This window comes from Saccopteryx leptura, chromosome 5 (assembly GCF_036850995.1).
Source record: "Saccopteryx leptura isolate mSacLep1 chromosome 5, mSacLep1_pri_phased_curated, whole genome shotgun sequence".
Taxonomy (NCBI): Eukaryota; Metazoa; Chordata; class Mammalia; order Chiroptera; family Emballonuridae; genus Saccopteryx; species Saccopteryx leptura.
This window is the reverse complement of record NC_089507.1, coordinates 9,722,550-9,735,012: the sequence shown is the minus strand read 5'-3', so window position 1 is coordinate 9,735,012 and position 12,463 is coordinate 9,722,550. Positions and strand designations below refer to the sequence as shown.

Genomic DNA, 12,463 nt, shown 5'->3' with positions numbered 1-12,463 from the left:
TGTAATGTCTTCAAAAATATCACATGGAGAAGCATCTTAATTGTCAGATCATTCCTATTGTCTCGTGTTCCCCGTCCCCTGAAGAACCAGAGAGGAAAACCACTTCCAGACCTCTCCTTTGTGTTTTCTTCTACTTTAGAATGCAAATTATGATCATTCAGAGTGTATAGTGTTAAGTGTCTTCTTTCAGCATTTATTATAATTTACTCCACTTATTTAACAAACTTTTTAAAGGACCTGTTTCCCAAGCATTGTGCCAAGTGCCAGAGAAGCAGAAGGAACAGGACGGCCGTGTTCCAGGACTGTGAATGGGTGCATGGAGCTGTGTTTCTGCCTTTGTTTGTTTCGTACGGGCGGCACACGCCTTAGTCCTGGCCAGTGTGGATCAGCTTAGAGAAAGATTACAAAGAATAAAATTCTTATGTAAGCCTTGATTTAGAAAGCAATCATCTTTTCCTCCTCATTATCCACTTTGAAATTTGTATAGTATTATCTGTTAATATAATATGAAAACAGACTTAGGTTTTTTCCTTGACGTCACTTACTGCTAGTTTTGCATGCAATTCTTATAATGGTTCAGGCAACAACTCTCAACGTAGCTTTTAACTCACACAACAAGTCACTGCTTACTATCATGATGTCTAATAATGTAAGTATACGACTTTTTATTCTACACTTTTGATTAAATGGGCACTTTAGCAGCAATATTCTAGATGGGATAAATTATTTTTTTCTAAATGTTATGTATTCGTCAGGAAGTTTTATATGTACTATGTCTATTTTTGAAACTGTTACAATGATAAGCGTAATATCTCTTTTTATTATTTCAGTTTGTTGAAATTAAAGGAAGTGTTTTCAAGAAGTTTGAAAAGAACAATCTTTTTCAAATGTCAAATAGTGGTAGGTACCACTCACTCCTGCTCGCAGCTTTACACAGTATTTCTGTGCGGTTCCTTCTCAAACTCCACGGCGTTTCCTGTGGGCTGTTGTGTCTTTGACTTAAGCTGTGCTTTCTCTAGTCTCTCAACATCTTTACTGAGTCTGTTTATTATTTTGACTATTGCCATCTCAGGATGTTTAAGATAGTACAAAATTGTAACCTTTATATAGCACCTTACTATACTTTCAGAAACTTCTCATGAATCCAGGAATTTCTTTATAGAAGATGATACTATTCCATTCTGTAGACATGAAAACTAAAACGAGAAGTAATCTGATTTTGCCGAAGTCACTAAGCTACTGGGAGCAGAAGGATGACAGCTTAGCCCCTCACACGTAAGGGCCAAGAGTTCAGCTCCCCGGACAGGAAGGTGCTGCTGCTGACGGGAAGGAGTTTAGGGGTGTAGGGAACACACACATGCAAATGCCAGCTCACTGCCAGAGCCCAAGGGCTAGCTATAGAAGGAAAGTCCAGGTCACTTGCTGTGGAGGAACAGGGAAGAGTGGAAATAAGAAAAGAGAAGGCAAGACAATGCGAGGAGGAAAGACTTCAAGGTGAAACTGAAATGCAGGGGACGCAGGGCCCACAGCTGAACGGCAGGGTGAGCCCAGAATTGCAGGGACGCCGGCCCCCTGGGGAAAGGCAGTGGGGCGCGCACAGGCTTCGAGGGGCACTACTGTGTAAGCAGTGCGCCCCCACTGGGGAGACACACAGGCTTCGAGGGCACTACTGTGTAAGCAGTGCGCCCCCCGCACTGGGGAGACACACACGGGGGTGTTTCACACGGCTGCAGGCACAGGGTTATCTCCTGGTCTTCCTTGACTACCTAGTACCTTAGACTACACTCAGGAAATAGCTTTAGAAGTGAAATGTGTAAACTAAGTTTCCGCAGGATTTAGTTATTTGTTTTATTAAACTCATTCAGACTAAGATGAGACTACTTGGTAACTTATCATAAATACTATGAAACAATTTGCTATTGTCCCTCCCCCACTCCCCCCAGTTCTACATATAGCTTACGAACTGCTTTTGTAATTCTAATACTCCGTCAGCTCAGGGACTGGCCAGGCTAGTGCCTGCGCACGGTATGCACACCAGTCTGGTATTCTACTCTCTGCTTCAGTTTGTCCTTCTGCTGTAAAATGAAGACAGTCGTATGTCCCCGAAGATCACTGGGGGGAATCTGACTCAATCTGAGCAGATTGATGGTTTGAATATTTTTTGAAATTTGCAGAAAACTGGAATTTCCATGCTAGAATTATGTTGATGAAAGAAGTAGATGGCTTACCAGTGTAGCAGCATTCTCTACATAAAATAGGGTATTTATTTTACAGACACTTATACATAGTATAATAACTCCACGTTTTGACTAAAAGAAAATGATTTTATATATACACTGTATTATGTTATTTATATGCACTATAAATTTACATGTTAACTTTTTTTCAGATATTAAAGAGAGATTCACAAATTACGTGCTTTTGCTTATAGTGTGTCTAAGAAACATGGAACAGTTTTCTTGGAATCCAGGTAACTTCTGACAAATACAGTGGCTTATAATTTTACTCTCGAACCCAGAATCATCCTTTGCGTGGAATAAATGGGTATCGCGTGCACTTTAAAGCACTGTAGCTGCCCCTCCGTGGGTGTGAGCGCTGCCCGTCTCAGTAGAGGGGGTGTGGTGTGGTGGGAGTCCGTAGCGTGCGTGGTAGCCTCTGGCCCATCGCGTCCCAGCGCGCACGGCGGCTCCGGAGCTGTGTTCTCCGTGGCCGAGCGCCCCCTCCCCACCCCGAGCGCTGTGGCTCCCTCTCCTGTGTGGCTTCCTCTCTACTGTTCTGCCCTGTAGTATGCTGTGGTTACTAAATGCAGTCCGATTTTACACGTTGTAGGGGTTCACTAGAGAGGAACTTGTGCTCTTTTCTAACATCTGTCTTATTCACTGTCACTTAGCATTTGGAATAACGACAAATTAAGGAAATATAATGTAAAGCCATAAATTGTTACTTATGTTGAGGCTGACAAGTGTCAGGATCCCACGAATTTTCACCATCAGTTCAGTTGGCAGACGTCACTGCGTGGATGGCATGTGGCTCGTGTAAAAAGTGGCATCTGTTAGGGTTCCCAGGCCCGGAGAGGAGGCAGGAATGACCGCCCAGGCGGGGAGGGCTGCAGAGAGCTTGCGGGACGTGACCCCGGGCTCGGGGTCTCCAGTAACCGCCTGGGCGGGCTGCAGAGAGCTTGCGGGACGTGACCCCGGGCTCGGGGTCTCCAGTAACCGCCTGGGCGGGCTGCAGAGAGCTTGCGGGACGTGGCCCCGGGCTCGGGGTCTCCAGTAACCGCCTGGGCGGGCTGCAGAGAGCTTGCGGGACGTGACCCCGGGCTCGGGGTCTCCAGTAACCGCCTGGGCGGGCTGCAGAGAGCTTGCGGGACGTGGCCCCGGGCTCGGGAGTCTCCAGTAACCGCCTGGGCGGGCTGCAGAGAGCTTGCGGGACGTGGCCCCGGGCTCGGGTCTCCAGTAACCGCCTGGGCGGGCTGCAGAGAGCTTGCGGGACGTGACCCCGGGCTCGGGTCTCCAGTAACTGCAGTTTCTAGTGTCGGGCATTCTCGCACAACTTTGCTCTTAAGAAACGAGATCATGTTTTGCATTTTTATTACTTGCAGACCAGCATGCATAGGCATTTAATAACTTCTTGTTCATTTATTTTGATTTGTGGCTAGTTTTCAAGTACCTATGAAAAATCAGAAACAAATATAGAATAAGATCTGTGATCTTGGCAATATATGTCTAGAAGTTATTTTCTTTTACAAACCATAAAATCGGGTCCCCTGATTCCCACAAGCTCAGCATGAGGTCAGACTTGTGGAGCTGCTTTGCACTGCTGCCAGCTGCGTAGGGGAGCCCTCTGTCCCTCCGGCTGCCCAGGGTGCCAGCTGCGTAGGGGAGCCCTCTGTCCCTCCGGCTGCCCAGGGTGCCAGCTGCGTAGTGGAGCCCTCTGCCCCTCCGGCTGCCCAGGGTGCCAGCTGCGTAGTGGAGCCCTCTGCCCCGCCGGCTGCCCAGGGTGCCAGCTGCGTAGGGGAGCCCTCTGTCCCTCCGGCTGCCCAGGGCCCGCCCGGCCCAGGTCCTGTCAGCGCCTCCAGCTTGCTTTCTGCGTGCTCCCATTCTTACAGCCTTTCTTATGCTCTCAGAGTTTATCTGTGGTTTTTAATAGGTACTTGGTACTAAATTGACATGTTAATAAATGTAAAGGTGAGCAAATTTGACAAATTAAGTCTTTATGACAGTGAAATAAATGAATGAGCTAAATCTGTAAGTCACAGTGATGAAAGGGGGAACTTGCTCAGTTGATTTCAGCACATGTCCCTACTAGCTCTGTGTGTCTCCCTGAGGCAGCTCGGGAGGGACGAGTTTACAGTGAGTTGCTTACTCAGCCTTCCCCCCAGGGGTCACCCTCCCCTCAGTAGTGCCTGCCACAGAGAAAGTACAGAATACATACCTGTTAGATGAGTTGTCCTTTAACTTGATAAAATATGACCCAGTTGATGATTATTGAATGTGAGTTCTCTTATCATTTATTGAAAACATTACAGTTTTGCCCTGTGAATTTCAGATTTCTGTGGTAGCCTATGATAATGTTGGTTCTACTTATATTAAGTAATTTAATTGTCTTTTTTCCCCCCTATACTTTATAGATCATCTCTGGGTGTTATTTCCAGATGTCTGTATGGTGGTTGCATCAGAAATTGCTGTGGATATTGTAAAACACGCCTTTATCACCAAGTTCAATGACATTACTGCAGATGTATGTATTTTCATTAGCAATTTAGTGTTTGATGTTGACTTCTGCTCAATATCATAAAGTTATAGAATAACAAGTTTAGGTTTACTGCATTTATGAAGATAATAGAAGAGTACCACTACTTTAAAGTTAGAATTATAATTCTAAATTTCTAAAAATTATTGCACTACATAAAGTAAGTATAATATTTCAGTATTAACTCTGGTACCACACTTTTGGGTGGAGATATAGATTGACTAGTTGAGATCAGAGTGTCACTAACTCAGAACCATTATAAACCGTCAATATTCTCATTATTTACTTAAATTTTTAAAAATCACATTGTTTCTATTTGAAACAATATTCTGTCAGAGCTTGATTTTATATCTTGCTCAGCATCTGTTTTTCTAAGAAGGCATCATTATTATTAGATATAAAATAATAATTTTTAACTGTTTATTTAATTTAAAATTTCCAAATTATTATGTATATTATACTGATTAAATAGCCACTATTCTCAAAATTCTAAACTCTCAAGATTATAATCACTGAGTGTTTATTTCTCTTTGAAGAAAAACCTTTAAAAGGCCTATGAACACAACAGTTGGGGGAATGGAGGCTGTTTTACTCTTGTTATAGGAAAATAAGTAGAGAAACACTACCCAGGTGTATGCTTGGCTATTAGGACTGTTTTTCTAGTTAACTGTTAAACGTTTTCGTCTACAAAGTACAAGCCTTTCATGTAATATATTTGTACTATCACTTCACGTTGCATTCTTATTTGTCTTTAGGTCTACAGTGAATATAGAGCCAGCCTTGCTTTTGACCTTGTTAGCAGCCGACAGAAAAATGTGAGCATCATATCAAAGACATAATCTGAAATTAATTGCCGGTGGTTTAATTTAGCACAAAACACTAGTTAAGAGAAAATTTCATCAACTTCAACTCCCTACTTATTCCTGTTCCTGACACTGAGTTTTTACAAATTAATAAAAATAATACTAATACTTAACATAAATAGGGTGTGACTTTTGCAGCTTTCTAACAGTTAGGCAACTTTGTATTTAAAACTTCTTATGAACATTTCCATTTCCACATCAGTTTGGAAATTATATAACAGGTGTAGGTGCTCTTCCTCATACCCTCACCTGTTTAGAAAGTACGTGGACGACGAGTGAATAGGCCTTTACAGGGCGGTTTAAACCATGAGCTTCTCCCTCTCTGCGCAGGCGTACACCGACTACAGCGACTCCGTGGCGCGGAGGATGGGCTTCATCCCTCTCCCACTCGCTGTCTTAGTAAGTCCGACTCTCTTCTTGTTCTAAATGATGCAGTGCTCCGCATTAGAGAATGTTAATAAGGGGATTATCAGTAAGTTTGTTTTAAAAGGACTTGATATAAAAATGAAAGGTAAATGACTTGGAAGGAAATTATTTTACCCTTTTGTATTTGAGCCATCCTATAGATAAGGGATATTAAGTAACTGTTTTTGCTTAATGGCCTAACAATGAGAATACTCTTTTTTGCTTGTTCATTTGGCAGAGATTTTTTTTCTTTTTAATGGACATAGCTGGTGGTAGGTGCGGGCACGGCCACTGCAGCACGTGCTGGTAGGAGTGTAGGTCGATCCAGTGGTAGGTGCGGGCACGGCCACTGCAGCACGTGCTGGCAGGAGTGTAGGTTGATCCAGTGGTAGGTGCGGGCACGGCCACTGCAGCACGTGCTGGTAGGAGTGTAGGTTGATCCAGTGGTAGGTGCGGGCACGGCCACTGCAGCACGTGCTGGTAGGAGTGTAGGTTGATCCAGTGGTAGGTGCGGGCACGGCCACTGCAGCACGTGCTGGTAGGAGTGTAGGTTGATCCAGTGGTAGGTGCGGGCACGGCCACTGCAGCACGTGCTGGTAGGAGTGTAGGTTGATCCAGTGGTAGGTGCGGGCACGGCCACTGCAGCACGTGCTGGCAGGAGTGTAGGTTGATCCAGTGGTAGGTGCGGGCACGGCCACTGCAGCACGTGCTGGCAGGAGTGTAGGTTGATCCAGTGGTAGGTGTGGGCACGGCCACTGCAGCACGTGCTGGTAGGAGTGTAGGTTGATCCAGTGGTAGGTGTGGGCACGGCCACTGCAGCACGTGCTGGTAGGAGTGTAGGTTGATCCAGTGGTAGGTGCGGGCACGGCCACTGCAGCACGTGCTGGCAGGAGTGTAGGTTGATCCAGTGGTAGGTGCGGGCACGGCCACTGCAGCACGTGCTGGTAGGAGTGTAGGTTGATCCAGTGGTAGGTGCGGGCACGGCCACTGCAGCACGTGCTGGTAGGAGTGTAGGTTGATCCAGTGGTAGGTGCGGGCACGGCCACTGCAGCACGTGCTGGCAGGAGTGTAGGTTGATCCAGTGGTAGGTATGGGCACGGCCACTGGAGCACGTGCTGGCAGGAGTGTAGGTTGATCCAGTGGTAGGTGTGGGCACGGCCACTGCAGCACGTGCTGGTAGGAGTGTAGGTTGATCCAGTGGTAGGTGCGGGCACGGCCACTGGAGCACGTGCTGGCAGGAGTGTAGGTTGATCCAGTGGTAGGTGCGGGCACGGCCACTGCAGCACGTGCTGGCAGGAGTGTAGGTTGATCCAGTGGTAGGTGCGGGCACGGCCACTGGAGCACGTGCTGGTAGGAGTGTAGGTCGATCCAGTGGTAGGTGCGGGCACGGCCACTGCAGCACGTGCTGGTAGGAGTGTAGGTCGATCCAGTGGTAGGTGCGGGCACGGCCACTGCAGCACGTGCTGGTAGGAGTGTAGGTTGATCCAGTGGTAGGTGCGGGCACGGCCACTGCAGCACGTGCTGGTAGGAGTGTAGGTTGATCCAGTGGTAGGTGTGGGCACGGCCACTGCAGCACGTGCTGGTAGGAGTGTAGGTTGATCCAGTGGTAGGTGCGGGCACGGCCACTGCAGCACGTGCTGGCAGGAGTGTAGGTTGATCCAGTGGTAGGTGCGGGCACGGCCACTGGAGCACGTGCTGGCAGGAGTGTAGGTTGATCCAGTGGTAGGTGCGGGCACGGCCACTGCAGCACGTGCTGGTAGGAGTGTAGGTTGATCCAGTGGTAGGTGCGGGCACGGCCACTGGAGCACGTGCTGGCAGGAGTGTAGGTTGATCCAGTGGTAGGTGCGGGCACGGCCACTGCAGCACGTGCTGGCAGGAGTGTAGGTCGATCCAGTGGTAGGTGCGGGCATGGCCACTGCAGCACGTGCTGGTAGGAGTGTAGGTTGATCCAGTGGTAGGTGTGGGCACGGCCACTGCAGCACGTGCTGGTAGAAGTGTAGGTCGATCCAGCATTTCTAACGGGGAGTTTGACAGTTTTATGGAGTAATTCCAGTTCTAGGAATTTATTCCAAGGAAATAGTTGTAAAAGGCACATGATGATTTATAGATGAAGTTATATATTACAGTGGCATTTATAGTAAAAAGTTGGAAACAGATGAAGTAGGTTCAATTATGATATGCTCAAATGAAGAATTATGCTGTATTCATTTTCCAAAGTTTTTACAATGAAAATTTCTACTCTTATATTTAGGAATTAAATATTTTTTTCAGTAATAGCAGTAAAATTTACTAAGTCAAGTCAACTAAAAAATGCCATCAAGTCTATATCTTAATGACTTGCTCAGAACACACAGCCTTGTAAATTGTTACTGGCCGCATCGGGCTCCAATGATGTTCATTATTAGAAGCTTGGCTGGCTGCATGGTATTTGATTATACTTCTTATTGGCTACCTGTTCTCACATCAAAACAAACCTGGCCTTTTTCTCTTTTCTTTTTTCTTGTTATTTTGCCAGAGGTCGTCTGGCATTCTGAAGTAATGCAGAGTCTCACAGAGCCACCCGAGAGGTGGGCAGAGCTGCAGGTCCCACCAGCTGCATCTGATCTTAGACCAGCCTCCTGACTCTGTAGAGGGTCGACGATTAATAGACTTGATGTTATTTGTTATTTACATTTCAGCACAGCTCTCCAGATAACCAGATCCTAATTTTTTTAATACAACTTTGTTTTGCTTGGGAAAAGGAACTCATAGAATTTTGGAAAAAAGAAGGGTTTTAAAGAGTAAAATAATTATTTGTTAAACATCTCAGAGGTTGGTAAAATAGAATATTAATTTTTCTAAATTTGTTTTCTAAAACTAGAAACACACAGACAATGGAAGGATAACCCTGGATAGCCTGGCTGGTCTTGTTTTAAAGCAGGGGTCGGGAGCCTTTTTGGCTGAGAGAGCCATGAACGCCACATATTTTAAAATGTAGTTCCGTGAGAGCCATACAACGACCTGTGTACGTTACGCATTATCCAGTAAAAATTTGGTGTTGTCCCGGAGGACAGCTGTGATTGGCTCCAGACACCCGCAACCATGAACATGAGCGGTAGGAAATGAATGGATTGTAATACATGAGAATGTTTTATATTTTTAACGTTATTATTTTTTTTATTAAAGATTTTTCTGCAAGCCAGATGTAGCCATCAAAAGAGCCACATCTGGCTCGCGAGCCATAGGTTCCCGACCCCTGTTTTAAAGGGTTGCTTAGATGATTGTATTTGAATGTGGCCCTGCCTGCTAAATAATAACTATCTAAGTCACTTATTTGCCAGAAAACTCTATTCATGATTAGTATGGATTTTTAATTTAGTATTTAAATGTTTTTTGTTTTTTGGGTTTGGTTTTTTTTTGGTCTTTTAATGAGTTTTTATGGTTGTTATACCACAAGATTTAAGCCTAGTAAATAATTACAGAACGCTTCTGGAAGGCCAGCCTTTCCTCAGGGGATCAGGAGCGACCTAGCGGTGTTTTCCCACAGTGCCTTCCTCCCGATCTCCAGAGCGACACCGTGGCTCTGGCGGACAGTTAGGGGCGCCGAGGAATAGACCGAGGCCTCGGGAATCAGGTCTTTACTTAAGGCCCAAGAGAGGCCACGCTCACTCCAACATGCCACCATAGATCTTAAAATAAATTCAGATTGCCCTCCTTCAAAGTGAAAGACATCAGGATTAGGGTCTTATAGAAATGAAGTTTTAGGTGTATGTATCTTAAAGTTACCTAATAACATACTAGATAAAAATGAAGTCATTTAAGCTTGAATAGGATCCTTGGCAACCCTTTCATATTAACAGATGAAGTCCTGGAGCCACAGTCATTTCCATCACAAGTGTTTGCCCAGTCGTTCCCCTCAGAGGAAGGGATGAGGGCTCACTATCAGTTTCTGATAGGAAACCTGATGGAACACAGGCCAGTCCATCCCCTCACTTCCTCCAGATGGTTTTTATATATATTAAATATTGTTTACAGTGTACCTTATGATGTTTATTTAAGACACCCTAAAAAACTCTTACTTGATGATAATGAGGTAATAAGGTCAATTATTTTCCCTGATTTTCCATTTCCGTGTAGCAGTCCCCCTAGACTCTAATGCAGCTTCCCCCGCCATCTGAACAGAGAGCGTGTCTGTGGAACCTCTCAGGAGCCAAAATGGCATAAATCGAAGAAGCAGTTGACATTAATGTCTATGTCTTCATTTTGTTCACCGTGATCAAAATGCTTAGTTACGTCCAGTTTAACGCTTAATGTAGACACCTTTCCAAGCTTCTTGGGCTTCTCTGATACCTGAGGACACATCTTACTGACAACATAAATGGACCTAAAGTGCAGACGCTCACAGCCTCGGTGGCCTGAGGCCGAGATGCTGAATGTGCTTCCCTGGGAAGGAGCTTGCGTCCACTCCCTGCTCGGGGCTGAGCCGCGTCTGCAACCGCTCCCTGCAGTCAGCCACTGAGGGCAGTTTCAAAAGTGGCCTTTGGGTTTGTTTTCAGTTAGGAAAACAGCTACCAGTGTAGGTCTTTGGTGAAAGCAAAGCGGTGTGACCTGAAAAGTGGAGAGGGCCTGTATATGGGCACTTGATTAAGCCAAAGCTAAAAATGATTTCCAGTGACAGGGCGCCTGGACTCCTTCAGCAGGCTGCCGGGTCCTGGGTTTAAATAAATAAAAAAGGAAATAGGTGCTTAAACACAACTGTCCAAAAGAGACAAATCATTCGATCTTTACATAATTGATTTTGTAATAGTATATAATTCTTTTAAGCTGTCCATATCTCTTAAGGTTCATTCTTCTCTCTGATCCCTGCCAGTCACTGGGGTGGCGGTGGGGGGAGGGGAAGTGTTCTTACAAAGGGTCAAAGAACAAAGGACAAAAGAAAACAAGAATAATGGAAATATCCACTAAATGGTTCAAGCTCTGGCAGGGATACATGTAGCATGATGAATTCATTTGTATTTTCCAAAATAATTTTTCATTTTAAAAATCAGATTTGAATCTATTAGGCCGAGCAGATGTGTCACTAATGAGCTAGGTATAGTGTCTGACTTCAGAGTCAGCGGCCGAACGTAGCCTCAGCCATGGGCATCAGAGATTTGCCTGATCCACTCTAATCTACCACAAAGGGCTTCACAGACTGCCGGTTTGGTATGAATGAGCAGGTCTAGAACTGCCTGCTGGGCTTCAAACAGAGGCCACGGGTGTGTAGATTGTTAAAATCAGCACAGATAACTCTTCATTTAAATATTAACGAATAACTCTGTGGTTGTTTGTTCTGTTTGTGTGTCTTTGTCGTTTTTGTGGTTTGTTTCTGGCTAGCTCATCAGAGTTGTAACAAGCTCAATTAAAGTGCAAGGAATCCTGTCTTATGCCTGTGTCATACTCTTCTATTTTGGGTAAGATGAACCATTCTTGAATTTGTTTTTGACTATGCAGTAAAGTATAAATGCAAGGTGTAATGGAAGTCACTAGCAATCAAGTCCTGCCACACCCATGCTAACTGGGCCGGGGCTCCCGTAGCACCTAGTACCTCCAGCTGTGTCTGACTCACTGCCACTCTGCTTCAACTAAATACGCTGCCATTTGCTAACAGTCTTAATAGCACTTTAGATTTTATTTTAACCTTTAATGAAATCTTTTACTTAAAACTCTTTTTGCTTAGGAGTTAAGTTTTACCCATATTTTCTTATATAAAATAAAATCTGCCATTGCATTCAGACATTTCTCTATGTTCAAAAACCTCTTTCAGTTTCTCCTGTGTCTGCAGCAGGAATGATTTAGTGTGCTCAGGGCGGTGTCGTGGGACTCAAACAGGTACAGAAAGGACGTTTCCCTGCCTGGGACTGGCTGATTCGTTATCTGCAAAGTTGTTGGTCTTGCGCAGCGTACACTCGGTCAGGGAGGAGACGTGGTAGGAAGTAACGATATAAAGTGATGTTCCGGCTGTTGTCAGTTTTCTCAGGATGTGAATTTGTGGTCATGTGGCCCGTCCTAGCGTTAGCTTCACTTGGTGAGGAGAGAAGGGACACCCCCCACACACACACTGGCTTCAGCAGGGCCCAAGGGGCTGCGCTCCGAGCATCGGCCCGTGAGACGATCAGAACTGAGCTTGTGAGACGGTCAGAACTGAGTCTGTGAGACGGTCAGAACTGAGTCTGTGAGACGGTCAGAACTGGGTTTGTGAGACGGTCAGAACTGAGTCTGTGAGACGGCCAGAACTGGGTCTGTGAGACGGTCAGAACTGAGTCTGTGAGACGGTCAGAACTGGGTCTGTGAGACGGTCAGAACTGGGTCTGTGAGACGGTCAGAACTGGGTCTGTGAGACGGTCAGAACTGGGTCTGTGAGACAGCCAGAACTGGGTCTGTGAGACGGTCAGAACTGAGCTTGTGAGACGGTCAGAACTGAG

General features: G+C 45.6%; 1 protein-coding gene across 1 annotated transcript in view; it reads left to right on the top strand.

Annotated features, from left to right (window-relative positions):
• The window catches only part of TAPT1 (transmembrane anterior posterior transformation 1), a 64,409-nt gene that overhangs the window by 42,722 nt on the left and 9,224 nt on the right, over window positions 1-12,463 (top strand). Inside the window, exons 6-12 of the mRNA XM_066384495.1 lie at window positions 552-649; window positions 831-900; window positions 2,390-2,470; window positions 4,631-4,740; window positions 5,508-5,567; window positions 5,946-6,014; window positions 11,376-11,452. Coding sequence (XP_066240592.1) covers window positions 552-649; window positions 831-900; window positions 2,390-2,470; window positions 4,631-4,740; window positions 5,508-5,567; window positions 5,946-6,014; window positions 11,376-11,452 — 565 coding nt within the window. The remainder of the gene's footprint in view (window positions 1-551; window positions 650-830; window positions 901-2,389; window positions 2,471-4,630; window positions 4,741-5,507; window positions 5,568-5,945; window positions 6,015-11,375; window positions 11,453-12,463) is intronic.